The following is a 26559-nucleotide window of genomic DNA, read 5'->3' on the forward strand; positions in this document are numbered from 1 at the left end:
AGTGTTAGCATGGCCATGTGGCGCAGTGTTAGCGTAGCCATTTTTAAATCATGACGTGTTGATGTACTGAAATATGTTTTCGTGGGTGGTACTGGTAGGCCTGTGATGTTGGGTGAGCTGAGGCTGATGAATGCTACTAAGTACAATGTACATGTACATGTATTCCGAAGCACGGTTCGGTTCTCGAATTTTCTCGGGTCACACATCCAACAAACAGCAGCAGAGTACACTTTCCTGCCTGGCCCGGGCCCGACGTACGTGTATGCGCGCGCACTGAAAACGTACAGGGAATTCCCCTTTCGAGTAGTCTAGATTCAAGACTTTGATAATCATTAAAATGACGGCTGAAACAAAATGTGTATTTTGTTACCGCTATGTGTATCACATACATTTTTTTTTGTGTGTGTATTTGGAAACGTTCAAGCAAGAGATGACAAACCGTGCATCCCATGGTAACAAGAGGTAAAGCCTAACTCCGAAGGGCTTTGTAAATCAAAGATGAAACAAGGTTCATTACTCAGAAGGTAGTACCACCGAAAATGAAATAAGGTTCTTGATTCTGAAGGTTCATTTATTTGAAAACAAAGACAGTGGATACTCATGAACCATCAGAATTGTGAACTTTTTTTTTACTTTCAGATTAGGAAACCCATGGAACAACAAACCTTGTTTCATTTTTGTATCGACAAATCTTTGGAAGAACAAACCTTATTTCATTTTTGGAATTATGAATTTCAAATGAACAAAACCTTATACCATTTTTTTATTAACAAACCTTACACATAACACAAAAGGAGCAAGACTTCACGCACTAAGCAAGAGATTTCTAGCCATGCACCGGTAAAAGGTTAATGTATCCAGTCAGTATTTAGTGGCAGATCCACAGGGGTTGCACCAGGTGCATGCCCCCTCTTTATTTTTTGTTAAAACAAAAGAACAAAAGAAAAAGAAAAGAAAAACTGGGACGGCACGCATCCCCCTTTAATTTTGTAAAGGCGCCAACCTGTACGAAATTCCTGCATCTGCCCGTTTTGTTACATGGTTTGCGTCTTTGGCAAGTCAAACAGAATTGAATCCAGTAAATTTACAAACGTCAGTAATTGTCACAAAAAAAAATCTGTCCACCATTCTATTAAACAAATGATGATGCATGTGCCTTTTGCAAATCACAAGGAATAGTGTACAAGCGGTTACTGCGGAAATATAGTCAAAACCACTCGGCTGCACCTCATGGGCAAAACAATTCCACTGTTACCTTTTGCACACAATTCCTACCCACCAAGTGGACCCATGCATCATTATTGATTTCATGGATTGAGGAGAAAAGGAATTTCATGGATTGTAAGTAATGACATAATTATAGACAATTCATCAGGTGTAGTACAAGGAAGATCTCAATCTATGAAAATATAATATGCTGGCAGAAAGATACATCAGTGGATGCTACAAAATTCATGAACATTAAAGAAAATGCATTATCATCATAATGAGACAAACAACAAAATAGACAAAGAACACAAAATAATTTAGAGAAGTATGTAAAATTACATGTATTCCAGTGAACCATGTACATACACTACAATATATATAAGAAAATTCAATAACAGTATTCTTTTAATGTTATTTCAATAGCTACCTTGTATAGATATATTATAACATCAAATATATGATAGTCCTAGTTTTGTTAATTTGTTTCTTTCTTTAGTTTGAGAGTTCTTTTATAAAATCTACAATGTTTATACTTTGTATTCTTTTACTGATTTACAGCAAATGTTTTAGAAGAATGATCTTGCAAAAGACATCACAGAGTCTGTACATCAATGCATGAAATTCTATTTATATACACAATCACCTTGCATCATATGCAGAGTATCGTGGCTGCAGCTCACAAAAAGTCAAATCTAAGGACCAAACTCTTGGAGCTTGGGACACAGTCATAACTTATAGTCAAATGCCACTTTGGGCTAACGCTGACTGTAAATTCAGATAGAACAGTTTTTCCTTTGATTGTTCAAATCAGCATGGACCTACATGTGGTATTTTAATCCAATGATAGGATATGGACATTAGAAACCTTTTATCTCACTCACAAAAATGTGATCATTTCATTTGAAGCTTCCACTGGTTTTGTTCTTTCCTTTCCAAATCAAGTACATGCATGCTGATCTAAAACCTGTACGCTTGCAAGTACTGTATTAAATGATGAATTAAGCACACTTGTTTCCCCACTGAAATGGGTCAAAATTCAGGGTGTAGAAATAAACCATTATAGCCACTACCTAAAGGAACATGCCACTGGCAAAGAACAAACCATTTTTATCTATTAAAGTTGTTATTTTCTCTTCTTCGGTCATATCTATACCAGCTGTTGGTGACATAATTTCCTTTTCGTCAGGCATTCTACTGTACATTTTCTTCTTTTTTTTTTTTGTAGCACAAAATCAACATATTTACTCCCAAGAACATTTCACTCAAGTCAACCAACACGTCAGCATTATCTTTGCCCATTGCACGGCAGTATCCACATTCGACTGTCTTTTTTTTTCCCCCGAAAAAGGGGGAGGTGCAATCAATACATTGGTGCATTTAATGCACCACTATTTACGGTAGTTGAAATGAAATCCATGTTTTCACTGTCTTATTTCAATCCTTGGTCTTATCACATGTTTGAAATCAAACAATGCATAAAAGCCTTGACTTTGACAATGCTTGACCCTATGTCATACATAAATCTTAAAATGTGGCTCAACCAAGGAGAGACATTTTTCATATTTACATAATGACTGGAAGTCAAGTCATGTTTTGAACTATCTACATCGAAACCTACATACAAATCTGGACAAGTGTTTTGGTATTTAGTTGAGACTATACACAAGCCATGATGATTTGAAATGTTAAGTTTATATTCACATACAAATCCTCACACAAAGCCAATGAAACTTTCGTTGGCTATTAAATTGACAAAGAAAATTATGGTATGAAAATTCTGCACTTCGTTCATTCCATACCAGCATGACATTCATTGCAAGTTTATCAATGCGTAGTTAGCCAGTAGGCTGTGATTAACATTACCTTTACATTCACTTGTAGCTCTCTCTAATAAGGAGATGTAATCTTGTATTAGAAGGAAAGGAAAAATGGGAAGCATATAAATTCCCTGGGAATGCAGGTATAGTATTGACAACATGATGATGTATGATATCCCCTCATTAACTGTCTGAAAGCTTACAGACATACACTGTAACACCTGGAAAGCAAAATTATATCAGGTTTTTATTCCCAAAAATACATATTCTAAGAAATTTTGCTTCCAAATCAAAAGTTACAAAGTAAATTGGGTAACAAAGAAGGTTGTGGCTCTTTTTTTTTAATGATTCTGAGAGTTTTAGCCTTTATTATACTCATGTATGTCAAGATACAGTTATGGGAATTCATAGCAATTGCAAACATGACTCAGAAATACTAACCTGCAAAGCAGGGGTCGCACTTAACTTTTAACTAGCCAGGCGGACTACTTAGAATCAATTTTGACACTGAAGCGATATTTTGGCTAGCCAGACGGACTAGTAACTTCAGAATTTTATGATTTTTAGCTAGTCCGACGTGTTTTTGGGTGGCCAATGGCCAGCGGACCATCGCCAATTTCGAACCCTGCAAAGGCTTATCTCCATGTTATAATTACCATTTTCTCTACATATCAATTTGCCTGAAACCTAAGCTCCAATGAGGCCACAAACCTTAAAGATGCGGAGGCATTTCAAGACACCGAACTTATGACACCGGATCTAATCGGATGCATGCATTTGGAAAAACGGAATATGTCCACTTGCTGGCTCAATGCATAGAGTGAAATTGAGGCCAGATAAATCACTGTGCATATCTTCGCAGCTAAATGTTGCAGCAAAGATAAATATCATTGACAGATAATGTTGCCAATGGAGCTAAAACAGTTCATCGCCATATTCACTGCAGTTCTCACAATAAGACATGTGTAAATATTATCTGAAAAGCCCCAGTTTGGGGATTCAAATGGCAGCAAAGTCAATTCGAGGGCCAACAAAGCTGGTAAACAACACTATGGTTCAAATGCACTGCAGCTACTTATGCATCTCTCTTTACACACTAGCCATCTTATTAACCAGTTGAGGATGGACTGATTTTGCTACAACACGCATTTCCCATAGATACCTGCCCGAGTATACTTGGGACTCATCCTCGACGGGTTAATGAACACATTACCCCAAAAACTTACAAGAACAACACAGCAGCATACCATATGCTCAACTCAAGGATAAAGCAGTGATAAAAGACAAACAACTTTGGAAAAACTGTGAAAATACATGGATATTAGTGCCCAGAAGCAACCAGGGGTTCTCTTAGACAAACTTAGTACATAAAAATATAGTAAAAGATAGTACTGGTAAGCTGCATGGATATGAACAGTGGTAATAAAAACAAAAACATATGTATACAATTTGTGGCAACATGTAGTAAAGTGCAGGATCTGCACTCATGGGCCATAGAATAATGTTATACTCACAGTAACATAACTTTAAATCCACATCTACATCAGACAGGGCGTACCTGCTCTTGTCAGTGCCAAAGTGACTGTTTACACAGTTATCTTTTTACATCTGGACAGTTGGAATTCCTGTGCACTTGTGCATACTTGATACTTCTTTGGAAAAGTATCAATAAAACCAACATAAAATGACATCTGAAATCTTCCAGATGCTATTTGAAAAGGTGATAATACTGCTGAAACTAGTCGATGCAATCTTCATCATGTGCAAATTATCTACAAGTATATTGCTATAGGATATCTTATTGCATGAGAAAGAGAACTCCAGCAACCATATAAAAGCCATTTGCTGGAATGATAACTGGCTCTTTGCATGGTAAATATACCAGGCTCATACTTGTAAAAAAAGAAATGGTAAAAATCATAAATATGTCACCTGACTCGCTTCAGCACAACACTCCTACATATGGTACAGTTCATCTCTTTCACAGAGTTCAGTGCAGGCTGCTCAATAATGATTCTAGATCATGTTGTGAGTGCATAGCAAAAAATCATATGAACATCTCAGTTTTTTTTTACGGTGGAAGAGTTATTTCACAGCAGATTTGTGGTTACTGTCATGTGATGTTATGAGAATTAAAACAAAATTTGGTTGTGCAAGTTTATTCAAGTGAGAAAGCTAGCAGTATGTTGAGGATTTCAGTACAGATGAGCATTCACTCAACCATTTCTTGACAGCTACAAAATGAAGCAAGGTTGCCACATTTTGCAAAAAGTTTTTTTTTTTTTTTCTGAAATGAACTGTCATTACAGTAACCATAATGATGTGTAGAACAGTGTGAGGTAGACCCTTGTAGGAAAGCCCAGAAAAGTTAATAGCAGCTCTTCTTGTCCATGTTTGGTTGTGCCTTAACAGACAGGATAGAGATAAAATAATGATGATACAGTTTAAAACAGTATTTGCATTTGGAATAAATGGGTATGCCTTGTCATGAATTTAATATTCATTTATCCAAATCATTCAGGATAGTGCAGCAAAATAGCATTAAGGAGCTCTTGCAGCATAGAAGAATATATAGATATAGTTTCTGCACTTAACTGAGCGATTAGTGTTTATAGTTATTATCAATTGAGTAAGATTAGAAGTAGATACAGCCCTTCCTATAAATCTAACAGATTATGTTACCTATTCATTAGGTACTCTAATATCAACTGGGTTAAGAGCTGGTCTACCAGATCCTATGCAGAGTACAGCAGCTGCTGTCTTGGGGATGTTTTTTTTTTTCTCTCTCTCTCTCTATGTGGTGTGCCTTTCCATGACAGCACTTTACAATCCACTATTGATTACCCCAGTCAGTGGAATTCTAACTTGCCCCTGCAGCCCACCCACTCCACTCCCTCAGAAGCATTTTTAACCAGCCCCCCCCCCCCCCATCTCTCACATGAATGATAATTGCATCAGAAATCAAAACTCTGTCCAATCTGTGGAAAAAATTCAGTTGCAATGCTCTGTTCTGCTGACAAACACAGGGCACTCACAATGCTCTGCCAATGCAATTTGCCCAACACACACTCTATTCTCTATGATTCTTCACAGGTATGATGCAAGAAAAGGCAATCTCACCAGATGGACTGAGGAAAACAGGGTTCAAAAAGCATACACATATGGTTATTTCTCGCTTCAGGTACAAACATCATGCAAATTGCTGTGGATCAAATAAGGCTACAGATGACTCGGGGAATAATGGTCATCGCTGACAGGAATACAGTTCCTTCATGCTGGACACATACTCAAGACTGATAGTTTGAGACTCACACCACATGTCGGAATAGAAGGATTTTGTTTCCCCAAATGTTGGATCACCTCCATCAGACGATATCTGCTTACTTCCTCCAAGTCATCAACCTCAGTGAATTCCTACATGCGGGGGCCTTTGAAGAACTTGTCCCTCATCACTGCAGGCACTTGCTGTAAACTGTTCTCTTCTTCCTTGTTACACAGTCTTCCCAGTCGTCGGTCTGGTTGACCAGATGACCCCTTGTGGGATTACAGCTCAACAGTCGATGTCCAGTTCTTGCAGGAGATTGTCCAAGCTGTTGAGCTTCTCCTGGGCCTCCTGCACCTCGCTGAAGGTCTTGAGGTTGCTGGCGATGTGAAAGCGGAGGTCGTCAATGATGGCGATGGTGTCGATCTCCTCGCGGTTCTTGATCACCGCTGCGTCTTCCTTCACCAGGTCAATGAATTCCTCCCTGTCAATCACCTTTATTGAGTTTGAGAATGGAAGAATTGGATTAAACAGGATGTTGATCACATTCTGAGAACGTATCAGGGCGATTACCACCCCCCCCCCCCCCTCCCCCAGGCTGAATACTGGTTAGTGATTAGGTTAGAGTTTAGATTAGGGTTAGGATTAGCTTCAAGATTAGGATTAGAGTTAGGGTCAGGGGAATGGTTGGGGGTAATTGCCCTAGACCCTCACTCTGCTCACAATGAAGGTTCTAGCATACTCCTATGACTCCTTTGCTATATTCTGCAACATTTCTATCCACTAATAGCCTTCATGTTTTGTTTTGTTTTGCTTTTGCTTTTTTCTCATAAAAACACACATTATTGATTTTTGGAATTCTAGTACAACAAAGGTTGGTGGGAACCTTAACTTTCTTTGTTATCAGCAGTACCATGTTCTCAGCAAACATAAGTTTCTTTGCAACCAATAAACACACAGTAACATTTTTCATCACACTGAAATAAAATGAATATGAAATGAAAAGTTTGGTTGCACCCTTGACATAATCCTTACAAAATTGGGACGCACATACGCATTGTGCACTTGATGAGAACTCTTAGAGCTAGAAAGCATATTTCAAATTAGAGAGGCACTCTGAGAGCGCAGACCTCCGCCAAGCATGCAACTCATTTCCACCACTGATCTTGTTCTTCCATAGAGATATCAGTGATTTCCATCCATACGTACTTGTGCTGAAATTCGCCCAATTTCCCAATACAGGAGCCTTTGTTACGTCATAAACCCTTAGCTCCACGGCGCGCCTTGCCCTAGCATAAACTAGAGCACGCACTTCAGTGCGCACATGCAAATCTCAAATACGCGCAGCCTTAACTCCCAAGTTCATTGACCCTACCTGCCAAAATGTCAAAAATCCTTCATAAATTCCCCCAAAATTCTCGGATCACTACAAAAATTTAATCATCTCTTACTTGTATCATTCTAAACCTTTCCTGCAAGTTTCATCCAAATCCGGTAACTACGAACCCGTTCACAGTGCCGGGCCGGGCTCGGTCGCGACTCGGCCGCGGCCGAGCCCGGCCTTAATTGCGCAGCTGAGCCTCGCAATTTTGTCCGTTTACAGCCGCGCTTTTAATTCAAACCTTTCAATATTTTGTCGTAGTGGCGATCTGCTTGCAAACAAACGCAATTTGGTATAGCCTGGTTTTCAGACCTTTTGCCAACTGGATTCCGTGGCGACAAAGTCGCCGTTCGGGCAAAGGCCTTTGCCGAAGGAAAAATCCTTTGCAGGACAAAACCACCTTAAACTATACTAGTTTTCCACGTTGAGGGGGTTAATATCGTGAGTAGCGAAATAGTACAGGCAGAGGGTCTGGAAGCCAGACTAAAATTGGCCGCGCATTTGACCCAGTTTGCGTTTACACCAAGAAGAGGCCGGGCTTGGCCGCGGCTCGGCCACGGCCGAGACCACCTCCAGAGCGAGGCCAAATGCGAGGCCAATTTTGGCCTCGCATTTGGCCTTTTGCGTACTTACACTGAAGCGGGGCTGGGCTCGGCCGCAGCTCGGCCGCGGCCGAGCCTCGCACTGTAAACGGGGTCTACTTTTTGAGTTATTTTGCACACAGACAAACTAAGTAACAAACAAACAAACGAACACACAAACCAATGGTAACGAAAACATAACCTCCTCCCTTGGCGGAGGTAATAAATGCAGTCAATTTGCAACTGCCCGTAAATTTTAAATGTGGAAATTTAGTCCAACAGCAAATGTAATCCTAATGAAGAACCGGGGACTTTCTTTTTTCACTTCCTTCCTTCCTCCCTCCTGTCATTTTCCCTTTCTTTTTCTTTCCTTCCCTCCCTTTCCATCTCAGTCCACTCTCTCTCTCCTTATCCCTCATTTTCTCTTTCTCCTTCCCTTAATCCCTCCTCATTAGTCATGGTTAGAGTGTGCTAATAGAGCATGTTCAATTTCAGCTTAATCTAATGATCCCTTCATTGTTGTTGCTACCAAATTTCACATCCCGTTTTTGTTCCATTACTTGCACAGAGCATGGCTTGGTAAGATAAAGCGCTTGTATAGACCCTATAGACCGTTTCTGTGACGCGCTATGTGTATTTTTGGCATGGGCAGCGCCATTAACGAGGTGTCTTAGCCGACCCCACCTCCTCTCTCCCCCACCCCCTTCCGCGCGCGGAATGAAAAACTGATGCATGGTTGCTTCAGCCAATGGGCGTCTCGTACTGAGTGCGCGAATGCTTGTTTAGTGCGCGAACCTTTCTTACATGTGCGCGATAAACATGTTGCCCGTGGGGTGGGGAGAGGAGGGGGGGGGTCGGCTAAGACACCTCATGGCTGCGCCCAGTGCCACAAATTGTCTGCTGCCCTCAACGAACCCAAATCGGTCTATACTTCAGAGCCTCTTTTCTCACTACACACTTTTTTGGAGTGTGCGCTTTCTTTTGAATATTAAGATTGGTGAGGAGAGTCCATTTGAATTGAGTCATACACCACTTCAAAGCTCCAAGTCTGCTCTTTCAGAATCTGCCCTTGAATAAAAATCCATGTCTGGTGCCTCTATGCTGGTTTGTGGTGCAGGGTCGCAATTATTTGTTTTTTTACTTCCTCACTCACTGACACTCTCATTCACTCGATCCTTCCCTCTTTCTTTTGGCACTCACCCGCTCCACAATCTTGCTGATGTACTCCACGCACTGATCTTCCAGCCTGACCAGGTTGAACATTCGGCTGACCCTTATCACCTGGAAGACGTTCTCCTCCGTCAGCCGAGACCCAATTTTGTTGGCGCACAGCTTCTTGAGGCCGGGTAAGAGGTACAGATCTGCTACCACTAGAACTTCATACGTCAGATCTTCTGTAAGCTTTTTTTTTGGGGGGGGGGGAACAGATGAGGTGAGACAAGGGATAAAAATTTTGATTTTTTTTCTGTTTTTTTGTTTCATCTGGTCACTTCTGTATTTCTAGTTGAGAGCAGATAAAGACATTTCTTCATGTTTTTTCTTTTTTCTTCAGGTTTCTGATTAAGATTATATTCATTTGTAAGTAGATTGACACTACGGCTTGACAGCATTTGTGCAGTCAAGTAATATAACCATTGGCATGAAACCTACTGCATAAAATCTGTATTTATCTCTTTTATGGAAAGAAAACAGTGCTTTGCTGTTTCACGCTCATGACTCCCCCCACCCCTCCCCCTTTTCACAAATTATGTAGGATGGCGGTAAATGCAACTAAATAACACTATCAATCAAAAAAAGTATGATCACTGAATTCTTGCAAAGTATGAAGAAACAGATTTAATTTGTGATTTGATCTTCCCGTATAAAAAAAGGAAGCTTCTAGAATCTAGTAATTTGCAGAAAATAATCATTAGATTGGGGGAAATATCACAATAGCCTGAGTGTTCACAATAAGATTCAGATATAACACTTCGTAATAAAAAAAAAATGACTGCACAAAGTTTTAATCTGATTTTTAAAATACATAAATATTGAGTGAAGAGTCTGAAAACTGATGGAAACAGATCCAAACTTTTAAAAGGTTATGCACAGAAGTATATACAAAGAATAAATATGAGATAATCTAGAATTATTACTACTACAAAAAAAAAAAATAGAAATGATGTGTTCTCTGCAGTGCCACCAAAAGAAAAAATATATATACATAAATTTTCATTCTCTTGAGAATTATTGTAATTTTAATTGAATAAATAACTAGAAATGTCGCTAAGGCGACTGGTATGCCTCCGCCATAATGCATGATTCACCTAATAGGTCTATAGTACATGTGGACAATGTGTGATTACATTTTCACAAAATTGGCAAAATATTAAAATGACAAGTTTGTCACAAATGAATGTTCACCTTCCTTGACCTAGGTTTAATTGGATGAATAGGAGAGCATGTATTTTGGGATTTAAGGACTTTAACTAGACTTTGCCCCTTCATAAGTTTATGCATTGAGTAATTTTTAAGATATGGAGAAAAAGTGCAATTCCTGTATTGAAAAGTACATTGTTACCATTTTCATCTGGCCTTTGACCCTAAAATTCATAGGATAATCACTGTCAGCCAGAACATGCATAAATATGTAGAAAGTTTCAAGACAACTTGAGCCACTTCTGAGATATGGAGAAAAAGTTAGTTCAGCACTTTCCCTTGATCTTTGACCTTTTGACCTTTGAGGCAAAAAAAAAAGAAGAAAAAAAAAAGTTTCCAGAGAATCTCTATTAGGTTATACAGTGGAAACTCGATATAACGAGATGGTCGGGACCGAGTCATTTTCCTCGTTATAGCCGATATCTCGTTATATCAGTAGGCATAAAAGAAGGCATAAAATAAAGACATTAATTTGCACATGTGGGACTACCCATTATATTTCAATCAATACTGATAACTTGATATTGTGTATGAGGGAATTACTCACCTTTATGGGTAAGAAGATGTTTTTCGCCAAGGAAATCCAATATCAAGAATGTGTTTCTTATTAATTGTAGATGTTTGAATTTGTAAATTTATATAGCTTGCGATTGTATCAAGATCGTCTGTGGATTGGTATGTGGTTATCGTATGGGTGTGTGTTGTGTGGAAAGCTTGAATATGGTCTCCACAATGCTGTGTGTGTATGTGACACATTCTGTGTGTACATTATGACTGCGTGTGTGTGAAGACGGGGAATTCCCTAAGTAGAAGGCCAATCACAGCGTCAGATTGCCTCACACCTACTAAACGTCATGATGATGTCATGTATACATATGGCCGTCCCACCACATTTTCTCCATGTATCAGTGTGCGTGCACACACACACTTCACACGTACAACATGCAGAGCTAGCTGGAGAGCACTGAAGAAAATGATTATATGTGTACAAGACAGTTTTTGGCGCATCAAGCTTTACAATCTCGGAAGATGATAGCACAGGCGAAGTAAAGCTTTACCGAAGGCATTTTGCTTTACCTCGCTATAGCAGGTTTGATTTACTATGTTTTTCTTTGTTTGGAAGTCACAAAATTTATCTCGTTATAGCAGTTATTTCGTTATAGCCGATCTCGCTATAAGAGTAGCATTTTACATAGACTTGTGTGGAAGGAAATTTGGGACCGAGAAAATTTCCTCGTTATAACCGATATCTCAATATAGCAGTGTTCGTTATACCGAGTTTCCCCTGTACATACATGCATACACCAAGTGTAAAAAAAAATAATCCTGCTGGCATTGCATAAAGGTGAGGGAAATACTAAAATGTTGAAGTGTTGCCCGTAATGTTTGACCCCTGACCTTTGACCCCATGAACCCTAAATTATCTAGATAATCACTGCCAGTCAGAACATGTATATATACTATGTTCCATGAAGATACCTTGAACAATTTCCAAGTTACAGAGAAAAAAGTGAAGTTTTAATATTGTTACTTGACCTTTTGACCTTTGACCTCATGACCCCAAACTTTCACCAGAGAATCTTAATTGGGTAATACATATATACACTAAGTTTTAAGAAAATATCTTCAGGCATTGCATAGATATGGTGGAAATAGTGAAATTTTGTGTAATTTAACCTTAACCTTTTGACCTTTGACCTTGAGCATGTGCACCCAAAAGTTGATAGGCACAACTTCACCCCCTAATACAAATACATGCCAAGTTTCATTAAGATACCTTAAAAGGTTTTTTAGTTACGCTGTCCACAAAATTCATTACGGATGGAAGGACGGACGGAAGGACGGACGGACGGAAGGACGGACGGAAGGACAGACGGAAGGACGGAAGGACGGACGGACGAACAACCCGAAAACATAATGCCTCCGGCACCACTTCGTGGCGGAGGCATGAAAAAGAATAAGAAAAGAAAGAGATAGAGAAAAAGAGATAAGGGATTGTTGCATATTGGAAAGTCAGAATCCTGAAATATTGGCATCTACCTCACAAGAACACTCCTTAAATTTTGAAATGAATGTTGTCTTGGTGCATTGCTGCTGGAGCACTACACAATATTAATACCTTGACATCATCCGTGTACAGATACAAGACCACTTGAGAGAAGACATCTGCTGATATGTCATGTAGGCTGATAATGGGTATCGAGTTGTGATCCAGCATCGCCTCGGAGAAGTGGTCTGCAAACAGCGCCTTGAAATAATCACTCCTCTCACAAAAGAACATCTGGGGGTGTAGACAATACATCAAAGCAAGTCGTACAGTAACACAGTTGACAAATCACAACAGAGTTGCAAGGAACCCTTGCAGCCTATGAGTCTTCAGATCCTCACGTACAAATCTTAAATCTAACTTTCATTGTCTCCTGCGATCATTCAACCACTAAAATAATTCAATGCAATCCATGCTAGAGTCTGTTGAGGACAAGTCCCAAGTACACTCGAGCAAGCTTCTGTGGGAAACACATGATGCAGCAAAATCAAACCATCTTCAACAGGTTAAACATCAAGTATTTCACTTTAAATGTTCTTCAGAGAAATGGAACCAGATGACTTTTCAATTCTGCATGACAAGAAGGGAAATGTTTACTGTGCTTTTTTTTTTCCTAAATTGGTATGTGAATGAATTGATTTAATCCTAAAATTAAATTTTGTGCTTTATATTGGTAAACCTTCACATATCTTGCATGCACACAATCCCAACATCCTACCTTTAACCTGTTGAGGACGGGCTGCTTCTGCTATAATATGTATTTCACACTGACACTTGCCCAAGTATACTTGAGAGTCATCCTCAATGGGTTAGCACACAAATTTTGACACTACACAGAATCTACCATCGTTATTATCATGAAATAAATAACTAAAGAAAATAATTCATATTCACATTGAAAGCAGCTTCCGGAAGCCAAGCTGTAAGGAATACTTTCTAAATATCACCAGATTTGTTTTACAACTTTCATCATGAATAGAGAATGAGCTCTTTGTTACACTTCGACCAAAGTAAATGCAGAGTTTGAAATAGATGTTGATCTGTCTCAGTGACATCTCGCCTCATGCATTTGACACAAATACACTGATAAGTTTCCCAAATGCTTAAAGTGATCCAAACTACAGCTGTCCATCTGGCTCTTCCTCTCATACAACAAACTCTTCGTCAAAATGTATGGTTCTATACACCTTGACATACAGGCTTACTTTGTGACAGAAAAACTTCTCTTTCTCCACCTCAAAGCAGACATCTGTGTATGGCGGCCATTGCGACAGACCTCCACAAAATGGAAAGACACCTTGCGCTAACTGGAATTGTACAAGAACAATGGAAGCAATAACAGCTGTCGTACGTAAAACAAAACAATCATTCATTATTTGCCTACTACAGTCATTACTCTTTTTTTCTCCTGATCAACTCCTCATTTACTGTGATTTTGCTGTCTACTGGTATTCACTGTGAATCTGCTGTCTATTACGGCAAAAGTAGAAAGATAGTAGAAATCAATTCATCACACAAGCTGTATATTGTAGCATCATTAAAAATGTTTTCGAAGTTTTCTTTCAATGCATAAATGTCATTTTTTTTTAAATCCCTGATTAAAGGTATAAACTTGAAATGTCATCTACAATTCATCACAAGAGACAACACACATTTTCATTTGGAATCCCACAAGAAATACAGTATGGGCAGTGCTCTTAACACAACTTACTTTGAACAACATGGGGGGAAAAAAAATTAATTATCCTTCCCCCGCAAAAAGAATTGAATTGCCCCACCTGAGCAGACAGGTGTTAAAAAACACAGACATCCCATCTGACATGCAAGGGCTTTGAAATGAAGATACGCTGGTGGGTATCACATGTCATGACTGTAGTTACTCACTGGATTCCTCATCTCCACCGGTAACGCCATCTGAGCCAGTTGACTGAGGTCGTCCTGTATTGTTGAGTTGCCCGCTGCAGGTTCTACACTCAAGATGTTGATATGTGTACCAGGTTTGTTGGGGACTGGATTTCAGACAGTGGCAGGGTTGGGGTAGAGAGAGAAGATATAAAATATGTGACACTAAATGACGTTTATATGTTTAGGCCCTTAAAAATTCCTGTATTTTCATAATCATCTGTTGGAAACTTTGGGTAATACATTATGCCATGAGATATATATGTTCTGGTAGAAAGGTGATAACGATGAACAGGCTGCCTTGGATATAAGAAGAGCATTTATCATTTTCATTATAATATCACTACTATTTCTCAGTGCCATGGTTCTCCTTTATGAAATGTTCTCCAAGTGTCTATCCCTCAAACACACATTTTAATTTTTTTTTTCACTTGTGCATCAATGTTCTTAATTCACCTACTGTATACGCTGTTATTTTCACGTACAGATATTTTCGCAAATGATGAGGTCATAGACATTTATGCAGGGGGTTGTTTTCTCAAATCGACGCTGATGCTTACATTAATGCTCTATTAAAAAAGCGCATGGAGGCATTTTAGCGTGTTGTTAAATTTGCGATCCAACTGTGATTCTCGAAATTTGTGAAAATTAAACCCTCGCGAAAATAACAGCTTATACAGTATTTCTTTGTGAAAGTCATTTTGTAATCCACCACTGCTGTTTCATCGTTTGATACAGAGAGCCACGTGCGTAAGATGTCAGACTGTTAAATCCCAAACAATCCCTGAGCTTTGAAAGTGGAAGACAGTTTGCCATTGTCATATCCATTGAAGTAAGTTGTCCATGCTGCATACTAGCATGGGGTTCTTGTCAAAATAAATAGCTAACAAGCATGCCAAACTTGTGCACATTAAAGTTGAAATTCAATGCCCAAAAATGTGTGAAGAATGCAAAATGTTGGTGAAATCATAGCATTGCCATTCCTGCGATGCACAGGACATGATACTGTATAAAATACAAGATTCAACACCCACAAATACTTCATGTCACCAAACTTTAACCCGTTGAGGACGGACTGATTTTGCTACAACAAGCATTTCCCATAGACACCTGCCCGAGTATACTCGGGACTCGTCCTCAACGGGTTAAAGCACAGGTCTTGAACAATGCATAGATGCTCAAGTTTTGGTCTAAATGCCTTTTCATCTTCCCTGCCACAATTCTTTCGTCAATTTCCATTCAAAATGTCAATACCTCATATATGGTTACCATATATCCTGCTTACCATATTTTTCTATTTCATATAATTTTGCATTGATCTCCGTGATGAGTGAATCTAGTTGACACTGCTTGCAAAACCGTAGACAGTCATCAACAACGCTGATGTGAACTTTCAGGTAACCTGCAACAATGACACACAAGCACATGTCGTATTAAAGCGTCACATCATTGCAGATCACATATGAACACTTGAAACTACAGCCAGATTTTATGTAAATCTATTCATGAGATGAAATCGTTATTGGATGAGATGAAGTGCCCATGTTGATTTTCTTCAGATGTAGGAGATGATTTTCATTACACTTTTACTTCCCTTTCATGTAATTGTTGTGTAATGATACACAAAGTTATCACTACCCCCTCCCATTCTACTGATGACTGGATATACACCACCAGTTCACCTCCACCAGTCAATGACCCCTACCAATACTCTCCACCTCATCCAGTGAGTCATCGACCTTCATCATCCCTTGAGTACTTCTAGCCCCATCTAATTTACGACCAGGCTAAGCCAAACCTAAACATCCTGCCGTTCCCCCATTGATTACTTAGAATTGTTGTTAAATACAAATCCAAGAAAACCACCTCCTCTATAAAACTAGTCCCGCCTTTGTTCCTATAACAACCAAAGTTTTGCCCAATTAAAACCCCTCTTTAACATGAAGACTCTACCACCCTCCGCATAACATAATGAAAGACCTTTACAGCAGTGAATCAAATTTTATACAGATGTAAAAACTTGTAATGCTATCCATATGTCAATGACAGTATTACATTTTGTTAAAAACAAAAACCAGATATTTGTATGTAATACTGCATTATGATATATATATATTTTTTAATTACACTGTAGCCACCTGTACTTGAAGTCATAGCACAGTCAAACAACATTATTTGACTTGCAAATTTGGTATTCTTACCATGATCTTCTGACTATAATCATATTTTGCATTTAAACATGTTTGTACTGTCATAGCCAAGAAGGAGTTGATGGAGTCAAGAAAATCTAAAAATTCTATAATCATGGTATCTACAGAAAAAACTTTCTTTAACCCTGCCTGTGCCACGGGGGTGTGGACAGCATGCACAATGCTATGGGATTTTCTGTGCCAAATGGTAATCAAAGCACACAAAAGGTTGAGGCTTTTGTCATGAATCCAAGTGAATTAAAGCACAAGAGCTCATTCATGCCATTTATAATGCAACTTTTGTTATTCCATTTGTGTGATTTCACTCAATCTATTAGAGTAGATGGAGGATGCAGTGGCATTTATCTAGGCACTGCAGCTACACATGTAATGTTGGTCAGAAGAGGTAAACTGCTGGACTATAATATTTTGCCCAATCAATTCTTCCTTCTGGGAGGGGGGGGGGTGGTTTTGGTTCAATATGCTTTATGACAATTACCATATGATTTTCTGAGAAATTTTGAATAAAAACACATTCTTTCCTCCTTGATTAGATGCGGGAAGAGTATGAGAGACTTAATCCACATTTAGAGGACTCTTACTATGTGTACTATTGAACCACTCCTGTGTACCACAGGTAAAGCATTACCTGTGTAGATATACTCCAATACTGCCTTGAATGCTTGTGGTCTGACCTGCAATAGTAAAACAGATAAACAGAGTTTGGAAATTATTCATATATTAGTTCTTTTTATAATCACAAGTGTGACACACCTTGTATTTCTCAAAAAACTCTTGTAGGGACACAGAAGCACTTACACAACAATGTAAGCTACAGAAATTCACCTTGTATACATTAAACTGCCACCTCTGAATTTCACTACTTATCATTTATTAAAGAAAGACTAGATAGAATAGGTGGAATTCATTACGTCAGCAAAAAAATCAGAAAGAAATTTATGAATGTTGACATATTTGAGAGGGAGAGCAGGAATTTCTCTTATAAAATGTGTTGCAGATGCAAGATTTACTTACAAATTTAGTAAAGAAGTGGCTTTTGGAAATTCTCGAATGGAGACAAACAATTATATGAGCATAAAAAGGCTTACATGAAAGTAGATTATTTTCACTCTACCTAATGAAACCCTACCAATGAAAAGTAGCAATTATTGAATATGAATAATTTCTAGCACAAAAAAAACAAAGATGTGATTTCTGGATTCAAAGGGTCAATACCAGACTGGATTTGATGTGGACGGTGCTCTTGTGATGCCATCTCGTTTCCAGCATCTCTGCAAAATACTCGCTGCGAGCCTGGAGGATGCAGCGGTGGGCTGTGAAGGTTTCGTTTTGGATGACAAACACAATGTCATGGAAACAGCCCGTCTCCAGCAGCCTAGTGCAGCCATTAGGAGGAAAAGGCGGGCAAAAAAAAACATGACATGAGGGCATGATGTCAGATATTATAGATATGTATCATCATGATGACATACGTGTAATAAAAGTAACATATAAGTTTGTGATATAATCAGATAGAATAGATAGGTATCATCATGATGACATACGAGTAATAAAAGTAGCATATAAGATTGTTTACTCAGGAATAATGAACCATCATTTCATATTTGCTCCTTACTATGCGAACTTAGACTTGTGCGAAGAGAAAATTTTGTATTTCTTGTCCTCTTTTATTTTTGGCTTCAATTTCATGTTTGACAGATAAAAATGCCCCATGCCTCCTCACTCTCACCACCATGTTGCAGTTTGTGAATATCATACACTGTAAAAGTGGATATTTTCGCGCGACTTATTTTTCGCGCTCGGCAGGGTAAGAAGAGTTTCGCGAGTTTTTACTTCGGCGGAATCAAGTCATCAACTGCTGGAACATATGGCAAACAAAAATGTTCGCGTGCTTTTATTTTTGCGCTAGTTTTGGGTTGTGCGAAATGCGCGAAAATTTCCACTTTTACAGTACTGTAAAAGTGGATATTTCATGCGAGTAATTTCTTGTGCTCGACCAAGTAAGAGGAATTTTGCTTGTTTTTAATTCTACGGAATCAAGACATTACAAAGTGGTACACATAGCAGGCAGAATCATTCGCAAGCTTTCATTTTCGCGCTAGTTTCTGGTTGCATGAAATTTGTGGAAATTTCCACAACATGAAAATTTACACTTTTACAGTAATCTCCATTCCAAACATATACTGAGAAAATTATGACCGACAAATGAAGGTCAAACATTCAGAATGATGTACAGCTAGGATGTGAATTCATTTCTTGGAAAATATTGCATACACACTTATCATATGCTGCTGTATATTTCACGGAATTCACCCTTCTATGACACTGGCAATCATAATGATTCACAATCTGTATAGCCTCATTATGTCAGAAAAGTAAGCCAATGATAAAACAACAGCAGAAAAGATCACACTCTGGTCTGTACATACACAAGATTTAGTAATATTTGGGGGTCATCTTGATATCATGATATGACAGGTCCCATAAAGTTCATATCACATTTGCAAATGTCATGCAATTTTGCATAGTTCAAGAATAATGTCTCCTAACATTGTGTATGAAATCTTATGGTAAATCTCAAGAGTTTTATTAAAAAGAAATAAAAACCAACCCATGTTACATGAGAACACACTCCCTGACAATAATGGTTTTGAATTTTTACAGGTCCCAAATAAATTCATTCGAAATATTTTTTTTTAATTCTACATCCATGATAAAGAAGATTCCAATTTTTATCATTCTGAGGAGCCTTTAAAACACACCAACACAGGGTTGCAAAAGGGACACACACACTTTATGATTTACAAGTCATAATAAATAGCATAAAAATGCTTGTATTAAGAAATATATGTGTTCCATACCTCTTAAGGAAGTCAACATATAAATTCCTCCTTGCATGGCCAGTATTTACTGCTTTGTATGATTTCAGGATGTCTCTGATCTCGTCATTGAGGGCGCCATACAGACAGCGTTCACCATCAAATGTCTTTGCCTCACACTGGGCACCTGCAATGCAATCACCCTACAGGAATTAAATCTTTGCGTACATTTGTCTGCCATATCTAGGCCCCGTTTTATCAAAAGATAAAATCGATTTTAAATTTCCTTACCACACAGGCTGCCATAGACTTACAGTTGAAATCAACTATAAAATCATAAAACAGGGCCCTAGAGTGACAAACACATCACTACCACAATTAAAGGTGCAAGAGACATTATATTCTTCCGTTCAACATGAAAATAATGTTCTTTATAAGTCATTCAAAACAAAACAAGCAAAACACATACCAAGAGCTTTTCAGTCCATCACAGAGGATGTTCAGAGCTGCTCATGCACTGTGACAAAGACATACTTGAATGCCCCATGCAGGTAATAAAATATCTAGGAAAACAACTTCTGGCAAGGTGCCAGATTTGTTTGTTATACTGCTTCATGTGAAACCAGCCGTAACTAATCCTACTTGGTAGAAAATAACAAGACTGGGAGAAAAACCAACAACAACTATGCTGCATATTTCACTTCCCTGGACTATAATGAGAGTCTGCTTGACAGCACAAGGTCTAACAGCATTCAAGGAAGAGTTTAAAAGGTTAAACCAGAGTAAAACTCTACTTAATTTAGCAATTGAAAGAATTATAGTACAGTATTTGAAAGCAAACATCAAACCCATACCCAGAAGAGTTTGAATATCTCTTCTGTACCTCAGGATGGAGTCTAGTTTCAGGGAATAGTCTGATGACTAGATGCAAAGAAACAGAATAAAAGTCATCACCAACTAACCCCCCCAAAAAAGTCTTTATTTGCCATGTTTTCGAATTCTTCTATACCGCTTTTCATACACTTACCTTGAGGTATAATCAGCATCGTCTACTACCATAGACAAAGGACAATGGTAGACTCAAACACTGTGCAGTCAACATTTTTGTGACTTTATGCATTCCAAGTAATTTCACATGACAAATGTTAGTAACCTGAAGCCAGTGAGGATGATGGGATCTTACCATTCTCCAACAAGTAAGTGACGATGTCTTTGTGACCACACAGGCAAGCATAATATCTGAAGACACAGAAACAAAACATAAAGGCACAACAAATAATAAGTCTACGTCATGTACAGACAGATCGATATGTTTTGAACAGGTAGTATCTTCCCAACATATTTACACATGAAGGAAATTCTTGCCAAAGGAAAATGTTCAGAAATTCAGAAATAAAGTACCAGATGTGCAACATGATAAACTAGAAAAACGCCTTGAGAGCGCAGACCTCCGCCAAGCAGCTACTTTCCACCAATGATCTTGCAAAGAGATTTTTCTCCTCTCCACCACTGGGGAAAAGCTATTCGGGCTCTTCCATAGAGGTCAGTGATTTCCACCCATACAACTATAGGTACTGTATACATGCTGAAAAATCGCCCGATTTCCCAATATAGAAGCCTTTGATACATCATAAACCCTCAGCTGCGCGGCGCGCCTTGTCTTAGCAGAAACTAGAGCACGCACTTTGGTGCACGTTTGAAAACCTAAAAAATGCGCAGCTTGGACTCCCAAGTTCATTGACCCTACCTGTCAAAATATCAAAAAAACCTTCATAAATTCCACACAAAAAAAAATCTTGGATCACTACCAGAATTTAATCATGTGTTACTTGTGTCATTCTTAACCTTTCCTGTAAGTTTCATCCAAATCCGTTAAGTACTTTTTCAGTTATTTTGCACACGGACAAACAAACAAACCAACGGTAACGAAAACAAAACCTCCTCCCTTGGCGGAGGTAAATATTACTTCACAACACCCCATTTACACACAAAGCTGGTTACAGAAGCACTCCTGACTGAGGCACTTTGACTTTAAATCTTAGTTTGCTCATACAGAGAGTCACTGCCTGCTGAGAGCTCACACACTGTGGCTCTAACCCTGTATTTTAATAGACTTTACAGCGACAATGCTGTGATGTCAGAACAAAATTCCTTGCCTCAGATAATAAAACCATGCAAAAGTGCGAGGGGCATATTCTTACCAAAAACCTTCTCCAGGTAGGTTTATATGAAAGAGGTGTATCAACTTATGTGACTACCCAGCCCACTGGCCATTACCTAAAAATAATACATTATCAGGTCTGCCAACATTCCCACATACAAATCAGGGAGATTCCACACAGCAATCAGGGAGATATCTGTGTGTTAAATGCATTTCAATGGGCAAAAAATAATTCCCAAATCAGGGAGATTTTAATATTCTCTTATTCAGACATGAACAGATTTTGACATTTTCAGTCTGACTTCTGCAGAATCAGAGAGACTTGGCAGCTCTGCATTATTGGTAATCCTTGGGATATTGAATAGTTTGTGTCATGAGGATCTATTTTCCAAGAGGAAGAGAGAGGTCAGGTGAGAGACTGATGACTTACAGAGGAGTGCTGTTCCAGTCATCCTTTTGGTTTGGTTCTACCTCCTTCACCTCCAGGAGATAGCTGAAATAATGAGGGGATGCCAAGCACATACAATAGATTACAGACAGTTACAAGACCTGTGTGCTTCAAGCTCCATCCAGGAACAGAAACAGTTGAATATTTATCATTGTTTATTGAGCTCCAGTCCTCTCCCTGGTGATATGCAAAAGTTAGTGATGCTAAAATACTATCAAAGATCTACTCCAAATTTACCAAATAGGCCTACAGTGCTTGTTTTTTATTTCCTCAAGGATAGATATCACATCTGTTCAGCAATATAAATTCATGGTTACTGATTGCCAACTAAAGAAACTACAAAAACACTAGAAGAGAACAGACCTCTGCCTAGCCAGCAACTCATTTCCACCCTTACATGCATGCCAGTTCCTTAAATAGAAGCATTCTGTTTACATCATTGCACAGCACCTTTGCCCGAGCAGAGCACATGCTTTAGTGCATGTATATGTAAACCTCCAGTACGCACACCTTGAAACCCAAGTTTGTTGAGCTTATATGCCAAAAGATGAAAAATCCTTCAAAAGTCCATAAAAATTCTGAGATAAATACCACAATGGAATGAGGTGTTCCTTGTGTCCATTTCAACTTTTTATGCAAGTTTTATTGTAATCCATAAACAACTTTTTGAGTTATTTTGTAAACAGAGAAACCAACGCCATCAATGATCACTTAAAGTTGATAATTCCACTCCTCCTTCCTTGGCCAGGGATGTCACAGTCAAGTGAAAAGAGTGACTATTTTGAAGTGCCCATAGGATGTCATGATTGATCCTTGAACTGGCATTGTATGCACAGAGTGTGATCGATCATAGTAGGTGTTTTTTGTTTTTTGTTTTTAATCCAGACATATCTATAGTACTTGCTTCTCAAATCTTATTTTATATGAAGCTCCTTTGAATGAAACATGCTACTATTTAGACATAAAACTTACGACAGTCTTGAGAGATCGCCCCTCTTGCAGCAGTCAAAGAAGTCCCTCCTGTCCTGGGCCATCTAAATAGGCAGGAACAAACACAAACAAAAAAGTACATTTTTTCTGAAGACCAATTATGTCAATGTCCTGCCAGGCTGCTAAAAGAGTCAACTGATCTTAACACACCAAAAATTTTGTTGGGCATACAATTGTATGCATCCCCCTTGCAACACACATAAAACATCTATAGATGTTCTACGTGTGTTGCAAGGGGGATGCGTATGCCTAACAAAATTTTATGTGTGTGAAGACAAGAATTTGAATAAAAGTCTGATTGTTGCGGTACTTTCTGTGTGTATTGTAATCATGTTTAAATATAAAGCCAGAATGTTTAGTCTCAACACAGTAGACCACAACTTTAAACTTCCATGCCGTAGACATGCATTTCCCAAGTTTATTATGATCATGTTGACTACACAGCATACACTGGAGACACTGGAGTGTTCATAAAAGAGGCAGAGCTAGAGTTTGCAGAGGTGGTGGTGGTTACTTTACTCTTCTTCTTGCAGGATGTTCCATAACTGCAACCAGCCCCACTCCCACAGTATAATTAACTGTGTACAAGGAGCGCCCCGGGGTTAGGTGTTCCATAACCTGATGGCATCTGCCGATCTGGGAAGAAAGATTTCTTACTCTATAGAGTCTAACGTTAGTGCAGTAGTGGCAGATAGTAAATGACTGGTTCATTGAGACATTGAAAAGGCATGGCTGGGTACGTAAGTCACATAAATGCTCGATTTGCAATTGCAAGTCAAGAGGTTTATTTTACTGCATTCCCAATCACGTAAACACAACAGCAGATTAGCAAATGCCGCGAAGTAATGCACATTTATAAATCGGATTAGGGGCCTATATGTTAGACCCATCAGACCCATCAAAACCATCAGAGCATGCACAGCAAGGTTGCGGAAATGCGGAATGTGCTTAAGTTATGTAACCGCAGCAGCGACCCCATACGGACAAATACGTACCGTAGCTGTTACTGTGTTACAGCGCCCCGCGACGGGGTTAAAGTTATGATACTTAGCCCGGTATTTTTAACGATAGTAACGGTGTCAGACATTAAATTGTCTTCATCGAGTTAATGTGATGTCAGCTAGATGACATGAATATCAGGGAATGGTAGATCTAACGTTTAGTCTAGTAGAACACTCACCTTTAAAATTTACCGTTCATACGATGATCTGTGCCAGATATGGATGTTCAATCACAAATCCTCTGACTCTATTGCTGAATCACAGACATAGGCCGAACTTCACCAAAGACGAATGTCGGCTTCTAATAGAGTAATGTTTCCTCTGCTTTGCTTTTTTGGGCTTCTAATATATCTTGCTTGATCCTAGGGATCCTTACTACAGCACGTCAAACAAGTCAACCTCTTGTTTACGTACAATTTTACGTGTGCTAAGTATGTGGTGATGTAATAGATACGCCTGAGCAGTGAGCGACCCTCGACCCTTGTATCACTGGCCTTGCGAGAGATGCGCCGGGGTTTGTTTACAAGCGCAAAGAAATTGGCGTAGCCTCAAATCAAAGCGTCCTCGGCTACACAAATTTCACTTCGAGTGCTGGCTTGACTCTGACCCTCTACCCGATTACAAGTAAAGCCCAACAAAGGAAACGCCAATAAAGAACCAAAAAAAAAAATGATAAAAGCAAAGGTCCGTAACCTGTAAGTAAACACTCTCATGCCCTCACTAGTAGTAGTATATTGTCAAATATAAAACAACTTCTTGAGACGACCTTCATGAAACGAGTATGCAAAAAACACACAAACAAACAAACACAAATTAATCTAGGAAAGAATAAGATCTAGATAAATAACAATGAAGAGAGGGAGAGAGAGAAAACATGTGCCTCTATTGAACCAACTGCGGTCCAATGATTTGTCATTCCATTGAATCATTGAATTGCTGTTTAGCATACTGACTTATATCCTCCTTTTGCATTTGAACATTACATAAGTTTCAGTTTATTTTATTTCGACACAGTCACTCACTTCAGCCAATGGCTGTTCTTCATAGTGAGTCCGTGAAGTGGTTAAAAACAAATCAAAGTAATATAATACAACATTTTATACTTAGTATACATAACATAAGAAATAGAAACAAACACAATTATCATACACTGTAACATAAACGCCATATTAGAAAAAAAAATACTACCATTTATACTGAAATAATTAATTCCATAAAATTACTTACACATTAAAAAGAAGAAAAATATGCATTTATGTATACACTTGTGATAAATGAAAAAAAGAGAAGGAATAGAAAAAAAAAATAAAAGTGGGACCATTCAAACATAAGACTTAATACACAGACACATCATAAAACTGCAATTAATTATCTTAAAGATCCTATACCTTTGTATATAAAACTTATCTATTGCACTTTTGAATACAGCTAAAGAAGCACTTTGTTTAACATCGCTTGGCAAGCTATTCCACATTATTGGGCACCACGATATGAAAAATTGTGTGTGTTTTTTTAATTTGTGGTTGGTTTGGGTACACTACATACTGGAGGGTTGTCTTTCTCAAAGCGTTAATAATCACTAAAGTGAAGACAACTTAATAGAGATAGTTATTCCTAACAAGAGTATGAGTAGGGCCTACAAGTGTAAATTGCAATCAATCAATATTAGGACCTACATAAAACTTAGTAAAACTTGAAATGTAACAATATACTCCTATCAATATATTGCTTACAACAGGCCCTAGAACAATACGTCGTTTATGAAGGTCACATAGGCCTACCTGATCTCACTTATGTGAAATACACTTCAAATGTTTCGAACAGTCATTAAAGCTGCTTAATTTTGGGAAAACCATGCAATTAATATCATGCAAACACAAATTAATGCACAATTTTTCATACAAGTATACTTGGCCCATACATCGAAATATAGCCTACAAAGATAATACCAGTTTATCCCGTCCACATGTAGTAAACCCATCGGACTTGGGTGCATCAAGAAAATAGGATTTGGAGGTGCACTTTTTTTTGGGGGGGGGGGGGGGGAGGGGGAAGGGGGATGCACGTGAACTCTTTAAAGTTTAAAGAGATTGGGTGAAAACCCATGCATCTGCATGTGTGCCTGCATGTGTATGTGCGTGCTTAGGTGATTTGTGAACTGATAACACTCAAAGGTGGGAGGATTATATAGATTTAATACTGGGGGAAAAAAAATTATTTCTTTGGGTTTCTTCTGCGTATTCTTTCATCCCTATTCATAACTTAACCAAACAGATGATCAGTGGTAACAAAAAGAAAAAGAAAATATAATCA

At 38.5% G+C, this 26559-nt stretch overlaps 1 protein-coding gene across 1 annotated transcript; it reads right to left on the bottom strand.

The window, feature by feature from the left end:
- Positions 1-5956: 5956 nt before the first annotated feature.
- LOC139730875 (ankyrin repeat and BTB/POZ domain-containing protein 1-like) lies at positions 5957-24645 on the bottom strand. The gene is made up of 13 exons (XM_071641750.1): positions 24426-24645; positions 23228-23289; positions 22238-22300; positions 20830-20885; positions 19689-19833; positions 18043-18202; positions 17456-17501; positions 15903-16019; positions 14600-14724; positions 13921-14022; positions 12788-12949; positions 9451-9651; positions 5957-6783 (listed from the first exon to the last, which is right to left on the bottom strand). The coding sequence occupies exons 2-13, from the start codon at positions 23287-23289 to the stop codon at positions 6577-6579; spliced, it is 1446 nt and encodes a 481-aa protein (XP_071497851.1). The 5' UTR covers positions 24426-24645; the 3' UTR covers positions 5957-6576.
- Positions 24646-26559: the final 1914 nt, after the last annotated feature.

Source organism: Diadema antillarum, unplaced genomic scaffold (genome assembly GCF_040938485.1).
Source record: "Diadema antillarum isolate AM-2024a unplaced genomic scaffold, OU_Dant_1.0 seq00000341_RagTag, whole genome shotgun sequence".
Taxonomy (NCBI): domain Eukaryota; kingdom Metazoa; phylum Echinodermata; class Echinoidea; order Diadematoida; family Diadematidae; genus Diadema; species Diadema antillarum.